Source organism: Lygodium microphyllum, chromosome 4, assembly GCF_053477565.2.
Source record: "Lygodium microphyllum isolate KBCC chromosome 4, Lygodium_microphyllum_v1.1.10, whole genome shotgun sequence".
NCBI classification, from domain to species: domain Eukaryota; kingdom Viridiplantae; phylum Streptophyta; class Polypodiopsida; order Schizaeales; family Lygodiaceae; genus Lygodium; species Lygodium microphyllum.
This window is the reverse complement of record NC_141138.1, coordinates 136,306,540-136,321,089: the sequence shown is the minus strand read 5'-3', so window position 1 is coordinate 136,321,089 and position 14,550 is coordinate 136,306,540. Positions and strand designations below refer to the sequence as shown.

At 38.9% G+C, this 14,550-nt stretch overlaps 1 protein-coding gene across 1 annotated transcript in view; it reads left to right on the top strand.

The window, feature by feature from the left end:
- Window positions 1–13,713, top strand: part of LOC148037666 (F-box only protein) — a 34,982-nt gene extending 21,269 nt beyond the window's left edge. Inside the window, exon 2 of the mRNA XM_087676615.1 lies at window positions 13,110–13,713. Coding sequence (XP_087532741.1) covers window positions 13,110–13,233 — 124 coding nt within the window. The 3' untranslated portion in view covers window positions 13,234–13,713. The remainder of the gene's footprint in view (window positions 1–13,109) is intronic.
- The last annotated feature ends 837 nt before the right edge of the window (window positions 13,714–14,550 follow it).

Genomic DNA, 14,550 nt, shown 5'->3' with positions numbered 1-14,550 from the left:
TGTAGTTGCTGATGCACTTTCTAGAGTGCCTCGCATTGCAACTATTAGAGTGGCTCATCATGAAGATTTTCAAACGATGAAGAATACTTATGATGAAGATACTGATTTTGCAGCAATTTGGTCAAATTTACAGCAAGGAGGTTCTCATCCAGATTATTCCATCAAAGACGGTTATCTTCTCATGACCAATTGCCTTTGTGTCACTCTTCGTGTTCAACAAAAGGTGCTTAAAGAAAGTCATGAACCCCCTTATGCAAGGCATAGAGGGAGGGCAGCCACTCTAAGTGCAATTGAGCGCTACTTTTATTGGCCAACCTTACGAAGAGATACACATAACTTCATTGAGTAGTATGCCAAAAATCCAAGTATGATAGACAAAAGATTCTAGGATTGTTGCAACCTCTTCCAGTGCCCAAAGATCCATGGGAATCTATCACAATGGATTTCATCTCAGGTATTCCAAGAACACCTCAAGGTCATGATATGATTTGGGTCATAATTGATAGATTCAGCAAACAATCACATTTTATTCCATGTCATAAAACATTGAAATCCGCACAAGCTGCAAGACTTTTCATTCAACATATCTTCAGATTACATGGTATGCCTTCTGAGATCATTTCAGATAGAGACTCCAAATTCACAAGTAACTTTTGGCATGCTTTATTTGAGAATTTGGGAACCACTTTAAAGTTCTCCTCAGCTTTTCATCCTCAAACTGACGGCCAAACAGAGGTGATGAATCTCACTCTTTTGGATATGTTGAAAGCTTATGTTAGTGAACATAAGTCACAATGGGAGAAATATCTTCCATTATTGGAGTTTGCTTATAACAATACAGTGCATTCATCCACAGGGAAAGCTCCAAATGAAATAGTACAGGGTAAAGTGATTCCTTCTCCAATTATTCACACCAAAGATAAGATTTTTGCTGCTGATGAGTTTACTTCAGATTTAAAAACAGCAATGGATCAAGTTCGAGCCACGATCAAAGTTGCCCAAGAGCGACAAAAGAAGCAAGCAGATAAACGAATAAGACCTTTGGCTTTTGAAAAAGGTCAATATGTCTTGCTAAAGTTTGATAAAAGTAGGCTCAAACAAGGTTCGACAAAATTCATCTTTTCCAAAGCTCTCCAGTAGATACTTTGGACCCTTCAAAGTGATTGAGAAAATAAATGAAGTTTCTTATCGACTTGAGCTTCCTGCTCATTGGAAAATACACAATGCTTTTCATATAAGTTTGCTAAAACCTTACATAGGACCAGAACCAAAGGAACCCATTATTGAAGATCCCCCAGAAGTTGAAGAAACAGAGTAACTCTTGGAACCTGAACAGATTTTGTTTCACAAGGATCGAACCACAAGAAGTGGCCTTGTGACACGAAAATTCTTACTAAAATTCAAGAATCTACCCACAATAGATGCACAGTGGGTAGATGAAAAATTCATGAAGGATTACCCAAACATTCTTCAGCCATATCAAGAAGCTTTTCAGCTGAGGACAGGTGAATAAAAGCCATAGGGCTGTCACAACTCTATAGAAACAGAATATGTATCCTTTTTCATTAATTTGTCTATATAATGATTTATTAAATTTATTTCCTTTGCACTAATTAGATATAAAGAAAAGTGCATTGGAGCTCCTCTCCTATAAATAAGAGCTCGTTTTTCTTCATTCAGCATCATTTTTCTTTGCTGTAAACTCATGTACAGCATCCACAGATAGCCAGAAACTGGCCCCATCCATCCCCATCATCATCCCCCACTTCTCCATTATCAAATTCCTCCATATTTCCTCTTCTATCACTGTTGTTTTACAGGACAGCAAGCCTGTAAATTCATTACAGCACCTCCTTCTTAAGCTCTTTCTTCCATTTTAGCAACAAGAAGCAAGCCCTATCCATGTACTACTGTTCAACGATGGAGAAAGGCTGATTTCCCCTCTTTTTTCTCTCATACTATAAAGAAATAAGTTCTTATCATTGCATAATAGATAATGCATGTGTGTTTGTACATCTTTGTATGATCTTGTGAGAGTGAGAATTACTTCTCCTCACTCTCAGGTTGATTGTAACTGAGCTCTTCCCTAAGGGACTTGGGTTGAGCAAAAATACATCCTTTGGGGGGGGAGGGGGGGTTTTGCCCATCTTCAATCCTCAATCTTATCTCCATTACTTTTACATTTTCATGGTGGTTGTAATTTTGTGAGTAATTTTCATTTTCAGCTCTAAGTGTTCATTCTCTTTTATATTAAATCTCGAAAACAAGTGAATATCATAATTGTTAAGCATACTATGTTGTTCGGGGCGTTTACACTCCTTGCTAGGGTATTGCTTCTCGCTACGCCAAAGGGGATGCAAGATATGTGTGACATCATGGATTGGTTTATGGAACCAATCCCATTGTGCATTCCACACTGCATGAATCTCATCAATCCTATAGATAAAATAAGTTAAAAACTTAAAAGTCAGAATAATGATCAATGATCAAGGAGTTGTTAATACCAAATAATTACATGTGTAAAAGTTAAACAAAAACTTGTATTGGTGGAAAAAGTTGTTGCGAAGCAAGGCCTCGTCAATTTTATCCATATATTTATATAAAAGCTCCAAAGTACTCCCCTCTATATTCAATGATGCGCAATACAGTGTAAATAGGAGCAAGATTTTTCACCAATGCCTTTGCCTCAACCCACCAACTTTCATTTAAATTATTGCGCCTAAAAGCAATAGCCTTTGGAGACTCTCTCTCACTGCATGTGAGCCATTCTTGGCATGCAATGTTCCGTATCAAATTTGGACGACCACTCCAATACAACAAACATATAAGCAACTCTAGTAGTGGAGGGCTTCAATAGCTCAAGTGTGCTATTGACTGGAAATATGCTTGTGACGGATGGTCTCTTCTTCACAAATCTTACCATGCTTGTTGCCTTCTTGAAAATGTCATCCATCCAAGATATTTGTTCAATATCTTCAATAAGCAAGTCAAGGCAATGGGATGCACATGGAGTTCATAGTATGCTAGGAAACTCCTCCTCAAGCATACATCCCATAGACACATAATTGCTTTCATTATCTATCACCACTTGCATCACATTTTGGACTTCTACATCCATGATGACTTGTCACATGTGCTCCCAAATGAAAGTTCCTATGATGTAAGACCTGAGGTAGAGGCATCAATGGCCTTAATGAACATGGTACCTTTACATGAAGACATCAAAACATTGTAAACATTCCTTCGGTGCATATTTGACCATCCATCGCATAATATTGTGCATCCATATTTCACCCATGTCTCCTTCAAGGGCTCCAATTGAGCTTCTATGGATGCTTTTTGCTTTCGAAGCTTCCATGTGCGTAATGCATCTGCGGATGGGCCTTCCCACTTACACCCTATTCGTCTTACTGCCCTGATTGTCTTCTTCCATTGATGTGTAGTGGCCACATTGAAAGGGATAGCACACTGAATAAATAAGCATGTGAGTTTCCTAGTTGCCTCCACAATTGTCTGCCTCTAAAGTCTTGTATGGACACTTGTACCATGCAAGGAATCCTTTTGCCCACCACCACTGGAAGATGGCAACAGGGTCTTTTTTGCACTTAGACCTGATACGGATATGGATGCACTTCTTTTTGATGGGCCACTGGCACGTCCAATTTGGCTAGTGCCACTAGGCCGACTAGCCTCTCTGTGCCCCACTTGTGCTTCATTAGCCCGATGTGGTGTTGGATGTGAGAATTCATCCTCTTCTAGCTCAATACCCATACGCTTTCGATGCCAAAGATGGAGACTTAGTGTTACTTCTATTGGTACATTTGTGCAAGGCTTGATGACTTTGTTGGGAAAGCATGCCAAGTGGTCTTTCACGTGCATTACACTCCTCGATTTCTCTAATCCACAATAGTTGCACCGCCACTTCTTTGATCCGTTGGAGCCCTTGTATCCCTTGATTGGAGTGACATGCCTCCAATATGGGTCCGACACCATTATATGATTAGCCTTTAGGACCTAGGTAATGGATTAAAGATGGAGGAGGAGAATAAGAAGAAGGAGAAGAAGAAAGAAGAAAGAAAAAGAAGAATAAGAAGAAAAAAGAAGAAGAAGAAGAAGAAGAAGAAGAAGAAGGAGAAAAAAGAAAGAAGAAAGGAGAAGGAAAAGGAAAAGGAGAAGAGGAAGAGGAGGTGGAAGCTGGAGGTCTGAGGAGGAGGAGGTGAGAGCTACTAGAGTGTGTCGTGTGTGCGAGTCGGGAAGGAGAACGATTGGAATTGCGATTCGGCGTTGGATAACTAGCTCCGAAATGGGCAGTAGGATTGCGAAACGGCGGTTTGCCGTTTTTTGTTCCAGTCCGAAATGGCTGGTCTGTTTTGGCGCTGTCGAATCGGCGTTTCGGGATACTATGCTACTCAGATATCTATGGTTCCACTCTGGTGGACATTGTTATATGTACTATGATGGGACCTTATTATTGTATATTGTATTGTATCAGATGACCCATGATTTGAGAGAGGGTGTTAGCAGATATGTTAGTTCATGGTTGAGTCTATACATGTGATCCAATGGGCTAGGGCACCAGGATGCTATCCTACGTATATGGGTATTTTTATTTGGCTATTTATGGTGGCTATTTTAGCATTTTATGCAATCGACCAACATTAAATGTTGGCATACTTGTTGCCATTTATGGCATATTTTTGGCCTATTTATTCAGGCTCCTTTACAGTCATTATCATTCATCTATCATCCATAGGTCCTTGCAGGAGAGAGGAGCCGGTACTAGTGCCTTCATAGCCATTAACTCACATTGGTTTTGTATTGTCTCATGTCTTGGTATGTGAATTCCATTTTCCGAGCATTGTTTTGAATTCTCTTCTTTTGCAGTGTTCTTCTTTTATCTTTGTCTTGTGTTTAGCATATATATACGCTTCCATTACTATATCCACTTTTGGCAGGAACTTCATCAATCGGAACAATTTGCTTACCTTGTTTCAGTCTTTCTTTCAAATGACTCACATGGAATGTAGGGTGTGTGACTACGACAGAAACACAAAGAGACAGACGCAGACACAGCGGCCAAAACTCAAACCCTAAATGCAAGACTCAAAACTCAAACACAAATAGAAAAAGGGAGAGAGAAAACACAATTCTGAAGTGAATGAATGCCATAAATGAATGTAAGAGTGTATAGTATGCAAGGACAGAGCAATGTCGGAGTGTGACGTCCACCGAAGACGGATCCCAAGTTTGTGACCACCAGTCGGAGTGCTGAATAGTGAATGGCAGCAGGCTGGTCACCAAAATGCTGCAGTCTGGAGGCTGAAAATTGGTAAACGCAGCAGTGTACCACCGATTGGAGGCTGGAAACTGTGCATAGTTGCTGTTAACAGTAGGCTGAAACATTGTCTGAGAGTGTCAGGACCTGCAATGTTGAAAACGTAGGGTGATTGACCCTGGAGATGGACAACAGGCTGAACAGTAGTCTGGAACAGTTTGGAGCAGTCGCGTGCGAGCTGTTGCCTACAGCAATGGACAGGCTGAAGATAATGTGGCTGCAGTCGATGATGGCTGGACAACAGATGGAGGTAGGCTGCAGGCTGGAAATTGGGCACCAACAGCAACAAAGGGTGTGTGGGCTGGTGTAATATACAAACAAAAATGATGGCTGAATGGGGGCAGCCTGTCTATTTATAGATGTGGAAGGGTGCTCCAAAAATTAGGGTTTCTACTAAACTCTCTCGAGTCACTTCCCGTTTTAGGGTTTCTATTGAACTCTTTTGAACCGCTCCCCATTTTAGGGTTTTACTCTAAAAGAGCATTTTTAGTGTGTTTTGGTACTGTTTAAGAGGCTAATTAGCAAGTAATGCATATTTTAGCTCAACAGGGTGGAATTAAAATTTTGAAGATAAGTCTAACCCATAGGATGTGCTACTTGTTTGCTTGGTAATTTGGAAAGGATTGCAATATCTTGAAGACAATTTATAGCACTTGCAACAGGTAGTCATTGAATCAGAGTCCTTTGGGACTTTTAAGGTAAATCCACATCTTCTTAGAGCTTCCTAGGAGTATGATGTTGGTTAGCATAAGATGTGGCACGATCTTGGGCTGTTTTAATGCGTTTCCTCACAATCGTCAACATCTATTGCATATTGTGCAGAAAGTCAACTATGAAATGCTTTTTTACCCTCCAGAGCTTTGTCACAATCGGTAGTTTTGGCTCATAACCGTACATAAGCATAAGTAGACTATAACGAGTAGCTGAATGCTTAGCATTGTTATAAGCAAACTCAATTTGAGGAAAATAATACTCCTAATTAGATTATCTACAAGAGACATATGTAGGAAGCATATCCTCCATGGTTTGATTCGTCCATTTAGTTTGCCCATCAATCTTTCGATGTCGCGAGGATGACATGGACAATTGAGTTTCTAGTTTTTGAAAGACGGTCTGCTAGAAATGGTCAGTGAACTTAGAATCCTAATCACTAACTATTTCATTGGGCAAACCATAAAGTCTATAAAGTTGTTTAACAAAGAGACTAGTCAATTCATGGCTTTTCATGGTCGTCTTTCTAGGAATGAATCAAGCTATTTTCTTCAATCAGTCGACTACAACCTAAATTGTATCATGACCTTGATTGGTACGGGGCAATCTCACTTAAATTTTATAGAAATGCTACTCCATTTTCTATTAGGAATTTGCAAAGAATGAAACACCCCCACCTATTTGTGACGTTCAACTTTGTTAAGCTGACACTGTGAGTACTTATGCATATAAGACTCAACCATAGTCTTAATATGTGGCCAATAAAAATAACAGGTGACAAGTGTGTAGTGCTCAGCGCATCGTGACACTCGTACAAAATTTTCTTGTGGATATCTTGATCATCGGGCACACATAGTTTGCTTTGTTTAAAAAGTAATCCATTTCGAATGGAATACTCATGCGCCATGTTTCTTTTAGTAGCCAACCTTTGAGTGTCAAAACTGCCTAAGTTTCCTAGGCTACTAGGTCCCTCTTGAATGTAAACACCCTGAACAACGTAGTATGCTTAACAATTATGATATTCGCTTGTTTTCGAGATTTAATATAAAGAGAATGAACACTTAAAGCTGAAAATGAAAATTACTCACAAAATTACAGCCATGAAAATGTAAGAGTAATGGAGGCAAGATTGAGGGTTGAAGATGGGCAAAACCCACCCCCACACCCCCCTCCCCCCCTCCCCTCCCCCCCCAAAGGATGTATTTTTGCTCAACCCAAGTCCCTTAGGGAAGAGCTCAGTTACAATCAACCTGAGAGTGAGGAGAAGTAATTCTCACTCTCACAAGATCATACAAAGATGTACAAACACACATGCATTATCTATTATGCAATGATAAGAACTTATTTCTTTATAGTATGAGAGAAGAAAGAGAGGAAATCAGCCTTTCTCCATCGTTGATCAGCAGTACATGGATAGGGCTTGCTTCTTGTTGCTAAAATGGAAGAAAGAGCTTGAGAAGGAGGTGCTGTAATGAATTTACAGGCTTGCTGTCCTGTAAAACAGCAGTGATAGAAGAGGGAATATGGAGGAATTTGATAATGGAGAAGTGGGGGATGATGATGGGGATGGATGGGGCCAGTTTCTGGCTATCTGTGGGTGCTGTACATGAGTTTACAGCAAAGAAAAATGATGCTGAATGAAGAAAAACAAGCTCTTATTTATAGAAGAGGGAAGAGCTAGTACAAAAGAGGAAAGTGGAGTAGCACAAGACAAGTGTCTAGCCACATGTCATGAGATGTGACAAGTGGTGGGACACTTGGAAACTTGTGTGACAAGTGTCTTGACACTTGTCTCTTCTCTATGGCCTTCCTTTTTGGGCTGAATACTGTCAAGAATAGAAACAACCAAATTTAGTAAGCACAGTCAGAGTACAGAATTTACTATTTTTTAGAATGACATCCCTATTTTTTAGGACTAGCATTTTTAGGCTAATTCGAGGCTCCTAAAATTTAGGGGGACCTCCTAAAATTTAGGGACCGACCCCCCCCCCAATATGGGTGTCATATGAAAGCTTTTTCCATGTACATCGCAAAAACGGTATTAGAATCTTCATGTGACTTTCCTATGCAAAGAAATGTGCATTTCAAGCTTTCAGCCCACATATGCACATTGTACAAGCATGTCATGATCATGCCATCTTGTTGATTGTAATTGTCCGTTCTGGCAGATCTAGCCCACACTTCAAGGCATCAATCCTTTCTGTGTGCGAGTCTAACCCTGATATGCGTGAGTTCTAGTCACAGGCGTCCAATCGGGCCATATAGGTGGAAGTGTGAACTATCTTTTCTCTAACCCACCACGTGGGTCCACCATAACCTGTGACCACTCATCAATGGCCAGCTCCAATGCACTTTTCTTTATATCTAATTAGTGCAAAGGAAACAAATTTAATAAATCATTATATAGATAAATTAATGAAAAAGGATATAAATTCTGTTTCTATAGAGTTGTGACAGCCCTCTGGCTTTTATTCTTCTGTCCTCAGTTGAAAAGCTTCTTGATATGGTTGAAGAATGTCTGGGTAATCCTTCATGAATTTTTCATCTACCCACTGTGCATCTGTTGTGGATAGATTCTTGAATTTTAGTAAGAATTTTCATGTCACAAGGCCCCTTCTCGTGGTTCGATCCTTGTGAAACAAAATCTGTTTAGGTTCCAAGAGTTGCTCTGTTTCTTCAACTTTTGGGGGATCTTCAGTAATGGGTTCCTTTGGTTCTGGTCCTATGTAAGGTTTTAGCAAACTTACATGAAAAGTATTGTGTATTTTCCAATGAGTAGGAAGCTCAAGTCGATAAGAAACTTCATTTATTTTCTCAATCACTTTGAAGGGCATCTTCAACCCTCAATCTTGTCTCCATTACTCTTACATTTTCATGGCTGTAATTTGTGAGTAATTTTCATTTTCAGCTTTAAGTGTTCATTCTCTTTTATATTAAATCTCGAAAACAAGCGAATATCATAATTGTTAAGCATACTACGTTGTTCGGGGCGTTTACATTGAACTAGTTGCTAGATCTTATCAAAGTGAAGATCGTTTTGGCAACACCCTTTGAGAGAAAGATAAGAATCAGTCAAAGATTTAGAGACGGACAAGGCATTGACTTTAGGAATTCGACTAAGAGCATCGACAACCATATTTATTGCATCCTTCCTATAGAGAATTTCGAAGTCAAAATCTTGCGGAAGCTCTAGAGGCTACCCATCTTGCCTTATAGCCATGAAGATAAGACTGATCACATTGGTATTTCAGTGAGTGGTGGTCTACTATCCAAATAATGAACTCGGCGCCATACAAATAATGATGCTACACTTTAAGCGCATGGACGAATGCCAATAATTCCTTCTCTTTAGTGTAATGTGTTTGGGCATTTGTGAGTTTATGGCTCTCAAATAAGATAAGTCGACCATCTTGATAAAGGATAGTAACTAAATCATAATCACTTGCATCCATATGAACCTCAAAAGGTTTATTTGGATGGATAATCTGCAACATTGAAGCAGTGGTAACAAGTCTTTTCAATATTTGAAAACATTGATTGAGCTCACTAGTCCAAACAAGGAGTGGATTAATGTGCTTCTTGTTGCTTTGGATATCCTTAAGCAAATGTATCAAGGGTTCAGCAATAGGAGCATAGTCCTTGATGAATTTATCAAAAAAACCCGTAAAACCTGAAAAAGATTTTACTTGCCTTATGGTCCTCGGAATAGACCAATTGAGTACTACTCGTATCTTTTTGGGATCAATTTGAATACCATCAATTTAGATGATATGACCAAGGTATGACAGCTCTGCGTGAAAGAATTTGCACTTGGATAGTTTGGCAAACAATTGCTCTCGTCTTAAGAGATGTAAGGCGATACGCAAGTATTTGGTATGCTTCTCCAATGACTTACTATAAAAGAATGTGCCGAGGAAACAACTATCCAATTTTCTAAGATATGGATGAAAGAAATCAATCTATCTTTTGGAAAGTTGCGGGAGCATTGGTCAATAGTGTCTATGCCATGTTCGAAATATAGTTTTTTGGAAATCCTCCGAAGCTATCCATATTTGATGGTATTTGAGCCTTAGATTGATTTTAGTGAAATAGCGCGTATCACAAAGTCGATTTACAAGGTCATCCATCCCCGACAATGGATATCTAGTCTTGGTGGTCACCTTATTGAGACCTTTGTAGTTGCCACAAAAGTGCATCGTGCTATCCTTCATTTTGACAAGGATATGCGCAATATAACCCTTAGCCAAATAGTCATGAAGCTACCTAGCTATCTCATCCTTCTCTTTTGGGCTAAACCTATAAGGTCGCTGAGAGATAAGATGGCTACTAGGCAAAGTTTCAATCCTATGGTCTAAGGTTGCATAAGACGGCAAAAGTTTTGGTCAGGTAACTCCGGCAAAAAAACATCAGCATATTCATGTAATATCGGATCCAAAAACTCACTTACATTCGAACTCATATTAAGATTATTATTAAAAGAAATTGAATTACATAGATAATTGGACAATTTTTTTGCAAGGAAACAAATATAAATAGTAATAGCTGGATTGGAAAAACATTGAGTAAACTTCATTATTGAAATCATATGCATGTTATTTCTTGTGATCTCGAAGGTTAAACAATCCTTGATCACATGAAAATGACCATCTGCTTTAAAAAAATACATGATTTTTATAGTTAATATATAAGGATGAATATTTTTCAAAAAACCATGGCATGTGAAGAATGATATCCACATGGTCAAGGCTCATATATTGGAAATCCATGATCTGATTGTATTGTTGGATGAAAAGATCGAAGTGTGGCACCGTTTGATCCTAGTGATCCATTGTAGAGCTCTTGGTATATCGGACACATAAAACTCGGTCAACGGGTACCATGTGGAGTTGCAATCTTTGCATCAAGCAAGAAGAAACAGAATCATGAGAGGAGCCATTATCAAATAAAATTGAAACGTCTTGGCTATTTATACGCCTGGTGATCCTCCATAGTATTTATTGAAGTCTTGGAAGTAGACTTTGCCTTTTTGTTCTAGGAACACTTGCAAACATTGCTAACATGACCTGTTTGATGGCATGTGAAACAATTAACAAATCAGAATACGCCGTCTATTTGGCCAGCCATGAATCAAAGTTTGTCTCATCACATTCCTTCTTCTCCCCTTTAAAGGGATCAGGTTGGAACTGAAGAGGTCACGTCCTGATGGCTGTGGGCACAAATGGAAAGTCGGGAGTACGTAACTCGGCTAACTGCCACTGCATTTCCTTTACTTGATCTTGGAGAATCTCTACAATGGATGAATCTCCTTTCAACTTGAAAGAAGCAGCAGCTTCAGGATGTTGCCTATGCATGTGTTTGGATTCGAGAGAAGGCCGGGCATCCTCCATGTGTTGAAGTTCAATAGGAGCAGGGGTATCAAAGGGAGATACTCCATGAGAAGACATGGTATTGACAAAAGGAGAGGTTTTGAGAGAGATTGAGAGAGGAGATGATTTGGAGCTCAAGGAGTGCGAGAGAGGAGCAAAAGAAGCAGAACCAGTCTTACTTTAAATGCAAGATTGGATTCTTTCTTTTTTCTTTGGGGTGGGTAAATTCTGGGGACCACTGCTTCCTCTTTTGAGACCACATATGGAGGACTGAGGAGATTTCCAATCGCAGCTCTAATTCAAGACCACAAGCCAGAGTTTCAGATTATAGGTCCCACTGTCCCAGGTCCAATACAAAGATTTTTCACATCTGAGTCAGCATCTACATGTACATCTTCTTGAAAAGGGGGCTTAGGCTCTCTCCTTCCACGTTCCTATGTTTTAAAGCATATTTGTGGCAGATTTTCATAGTTTTTACATTGAGATGGGGCATCTTTTCTGACCCCTTGTACATTTAACATGTAACACTCACCTTCATTTTGTCCCTAAGAGGATGTCACTAAAAGGGGTGTTGAAACAGTGTCCAACTCCATTTTGGCATGCCTATATTTTGGTGCAGACACATTGTCATTCCACCTACTTATCGCACATTGATGCATCTAGAGTGGCATACTGTCATCATTATATATATAACTTTGTAATATCACATACATGCAGTTGATGGTAAAGTTATCTTAGAGCATTTAGCCAGGGGTTTCAGTAATCTTTGTGCCAGCTGTCCAGCAATGACATCTGCTGGAGAAAGTGACACCAATCCGAGAACCTCTGCACTTTAGAAGTATCAAAAGTGATGCAATTGAATCCACCTGCTACAGCAACTTGCAAGTGGTAACTGGTGTTCTTCTTTGCTTACTAGAATGCCATATCAACAGCAATGTGTGCCTCAAATGTGGAAGACTTGTGTGCCTCAAATGTCAAGTCTTCAAGTTTATCCTCTTCCCCAATGCACCTGCATCTGCATCCAATAGAAAGTAGCCGGGCACCAGCTAGAGTATGTAGCAAAGCAGGAACAAATAATGGTGCCTCTTGCTACATTCGTAGTACAGGGTGGAGCGGCATATGTAATGGGTTCATGTTTTTGCACTATGGCTGAAGGGATCTGCTCAAATATAGGAAAAGAACTTCTGGTCATGGATTCATAGTTGGCTCCAGTGGTGCAAAAAAGTCAAGCAGTGTGGAACTATTAGACCGGCTGGGTTGTGGGTCTGTTACCAGGAAATTATTTGACTGTCTTGATTGCTCTCAGGTTATCAGGATGCCAGTACTCGTAAAATTTTGTAGCTTTTTCATGCATGTTTGTTTTTTATATTCAATCCCATATGACTTTGTGAATAAAAACAGTAGCAGATCGAGCCAATAAGGTAAAGTGACCGCCAGGATGTCTGCTCGTTTTGTTAATCACTGCTCTTTTGGTACTCCAGGCAAACGCTATTGTTTAAGTTGTGAATGAGATAACATGCGATGTAGATGAGCATCAAATATGGCTTGTTCAGCAGCCAATGACCATTGATAGGTCTAAATGTTTTCAACGATTTTGAAAGAGTTGTTTTTAGGTAGAATTCAAACTAGCCATGGTTCTTGAAAGGTTTTGCAGTTTCTTGTTTTCAGCCATTGAAGTTTAGTCATCTCATTTGCAGATACTATGAGTTGAAGCCAGACGATCCTCCATATGCTGCAAAATTTTACGATTGCTGTGGTGCAGAGGACCTACATGCACCTGGTTGTTCTACTTCCTTTCATTTGTCATATGATGATCCATAGCCTCAAATGAATTCATATCCTGATGAGTTGGATCGTTCTTTAACTAAGAACGGGATATATGCTCTAATAAGCTTATTGTGTGTAATCTCAATGCTTTGTGATCTCAAAACCTCATGATTGTCAGTAATGGTCCCTCTCTCTCTCTCTCCTCCCCCTCGCATCACCAGAGAGAGAGAGAGGCTCTAGCCTGTATTGATGCTATTAGCCTGATTGCTAGTTCAGTAGGTATTGTGAGGTGCAAGGATCCTATGAGGAATACAGCCCCTCCCTCGCGCCCTCTCTATATTTAATCTCTCTAACCAGGGTACCAGCACGGGTGCAGTTCCGTACTTGGGTTTTGAGAGATTGGCAGAGAGGAGTGTTTTTTTTGGGTTGCTTTAATATTTTCTTCAATAGTTTTTTGGGTTACTTTTTGATATAGTTGGTGATACTGTGCAACAATTATTGTATTATTATACCATATTAAATTTTATCATTATTTATGTGTTTCAATAGTGGATTCTATAAATTGCAAAGAATTTTGTTTGTTAATATTTAAGAAGATAATATGTAAATTTATTGATACAAATTCATACATAAAATATTAAATCAAAATGTATTCACAATTTTTGTATGTATATTTGGGTAATATTCTTGCAACTTATAGTTTGCATGTGCACATTTTTCAGTAGGAAAAACTAATAATTAATGATTGTATTGAGTTATGATTTATTTTTAAGTGAACACGGGAGATGACCATATCTTGAAACTATTCTTAATGATAGAGCTTCTTGGTTAAAGTTTTGAGTCCAAGGACTTGTATGCAGTTAAATAAGTATAAGCATGCGAAAATTTTTAATATATAAGTTGTTTAAAATGAATTTTCTTTCTATTTATCAACATAGATTTGTGTTTAAAAATAAGTTTATTACTATCGGCAAATAAAAAATTATCATGAAGTGAATTGGGCGAGAAAAAAATGGGAGAGAAGATTGTAGCAGACTCTAAAAATAGAGAGAGGGAGGGAAGAGGTGAGAGACATAGTAGGAGAAGAGAGAAACATAGAAAAAGGAAGAAGGTAACCATGAAAGTCGGAGAGAGATGAGTGTAAAAAGTGACTTGTAGTTTTATTCAATTGGTGGAAAATAACTAGTCTTGGCATCTTTTATACTTATCCATGTATTATTATTATTTTTCACTATTTTTAATTCTATTTTTCATCCTTCACATTCAATCCCTACTTAACAAAAGTTTTTGTCCTAAAAAATAATTTGGGACTTATTATAATGGTTGAAATGTAAGAAAAGGCAAAGTGTTACTTTGTTACAATACCTACAA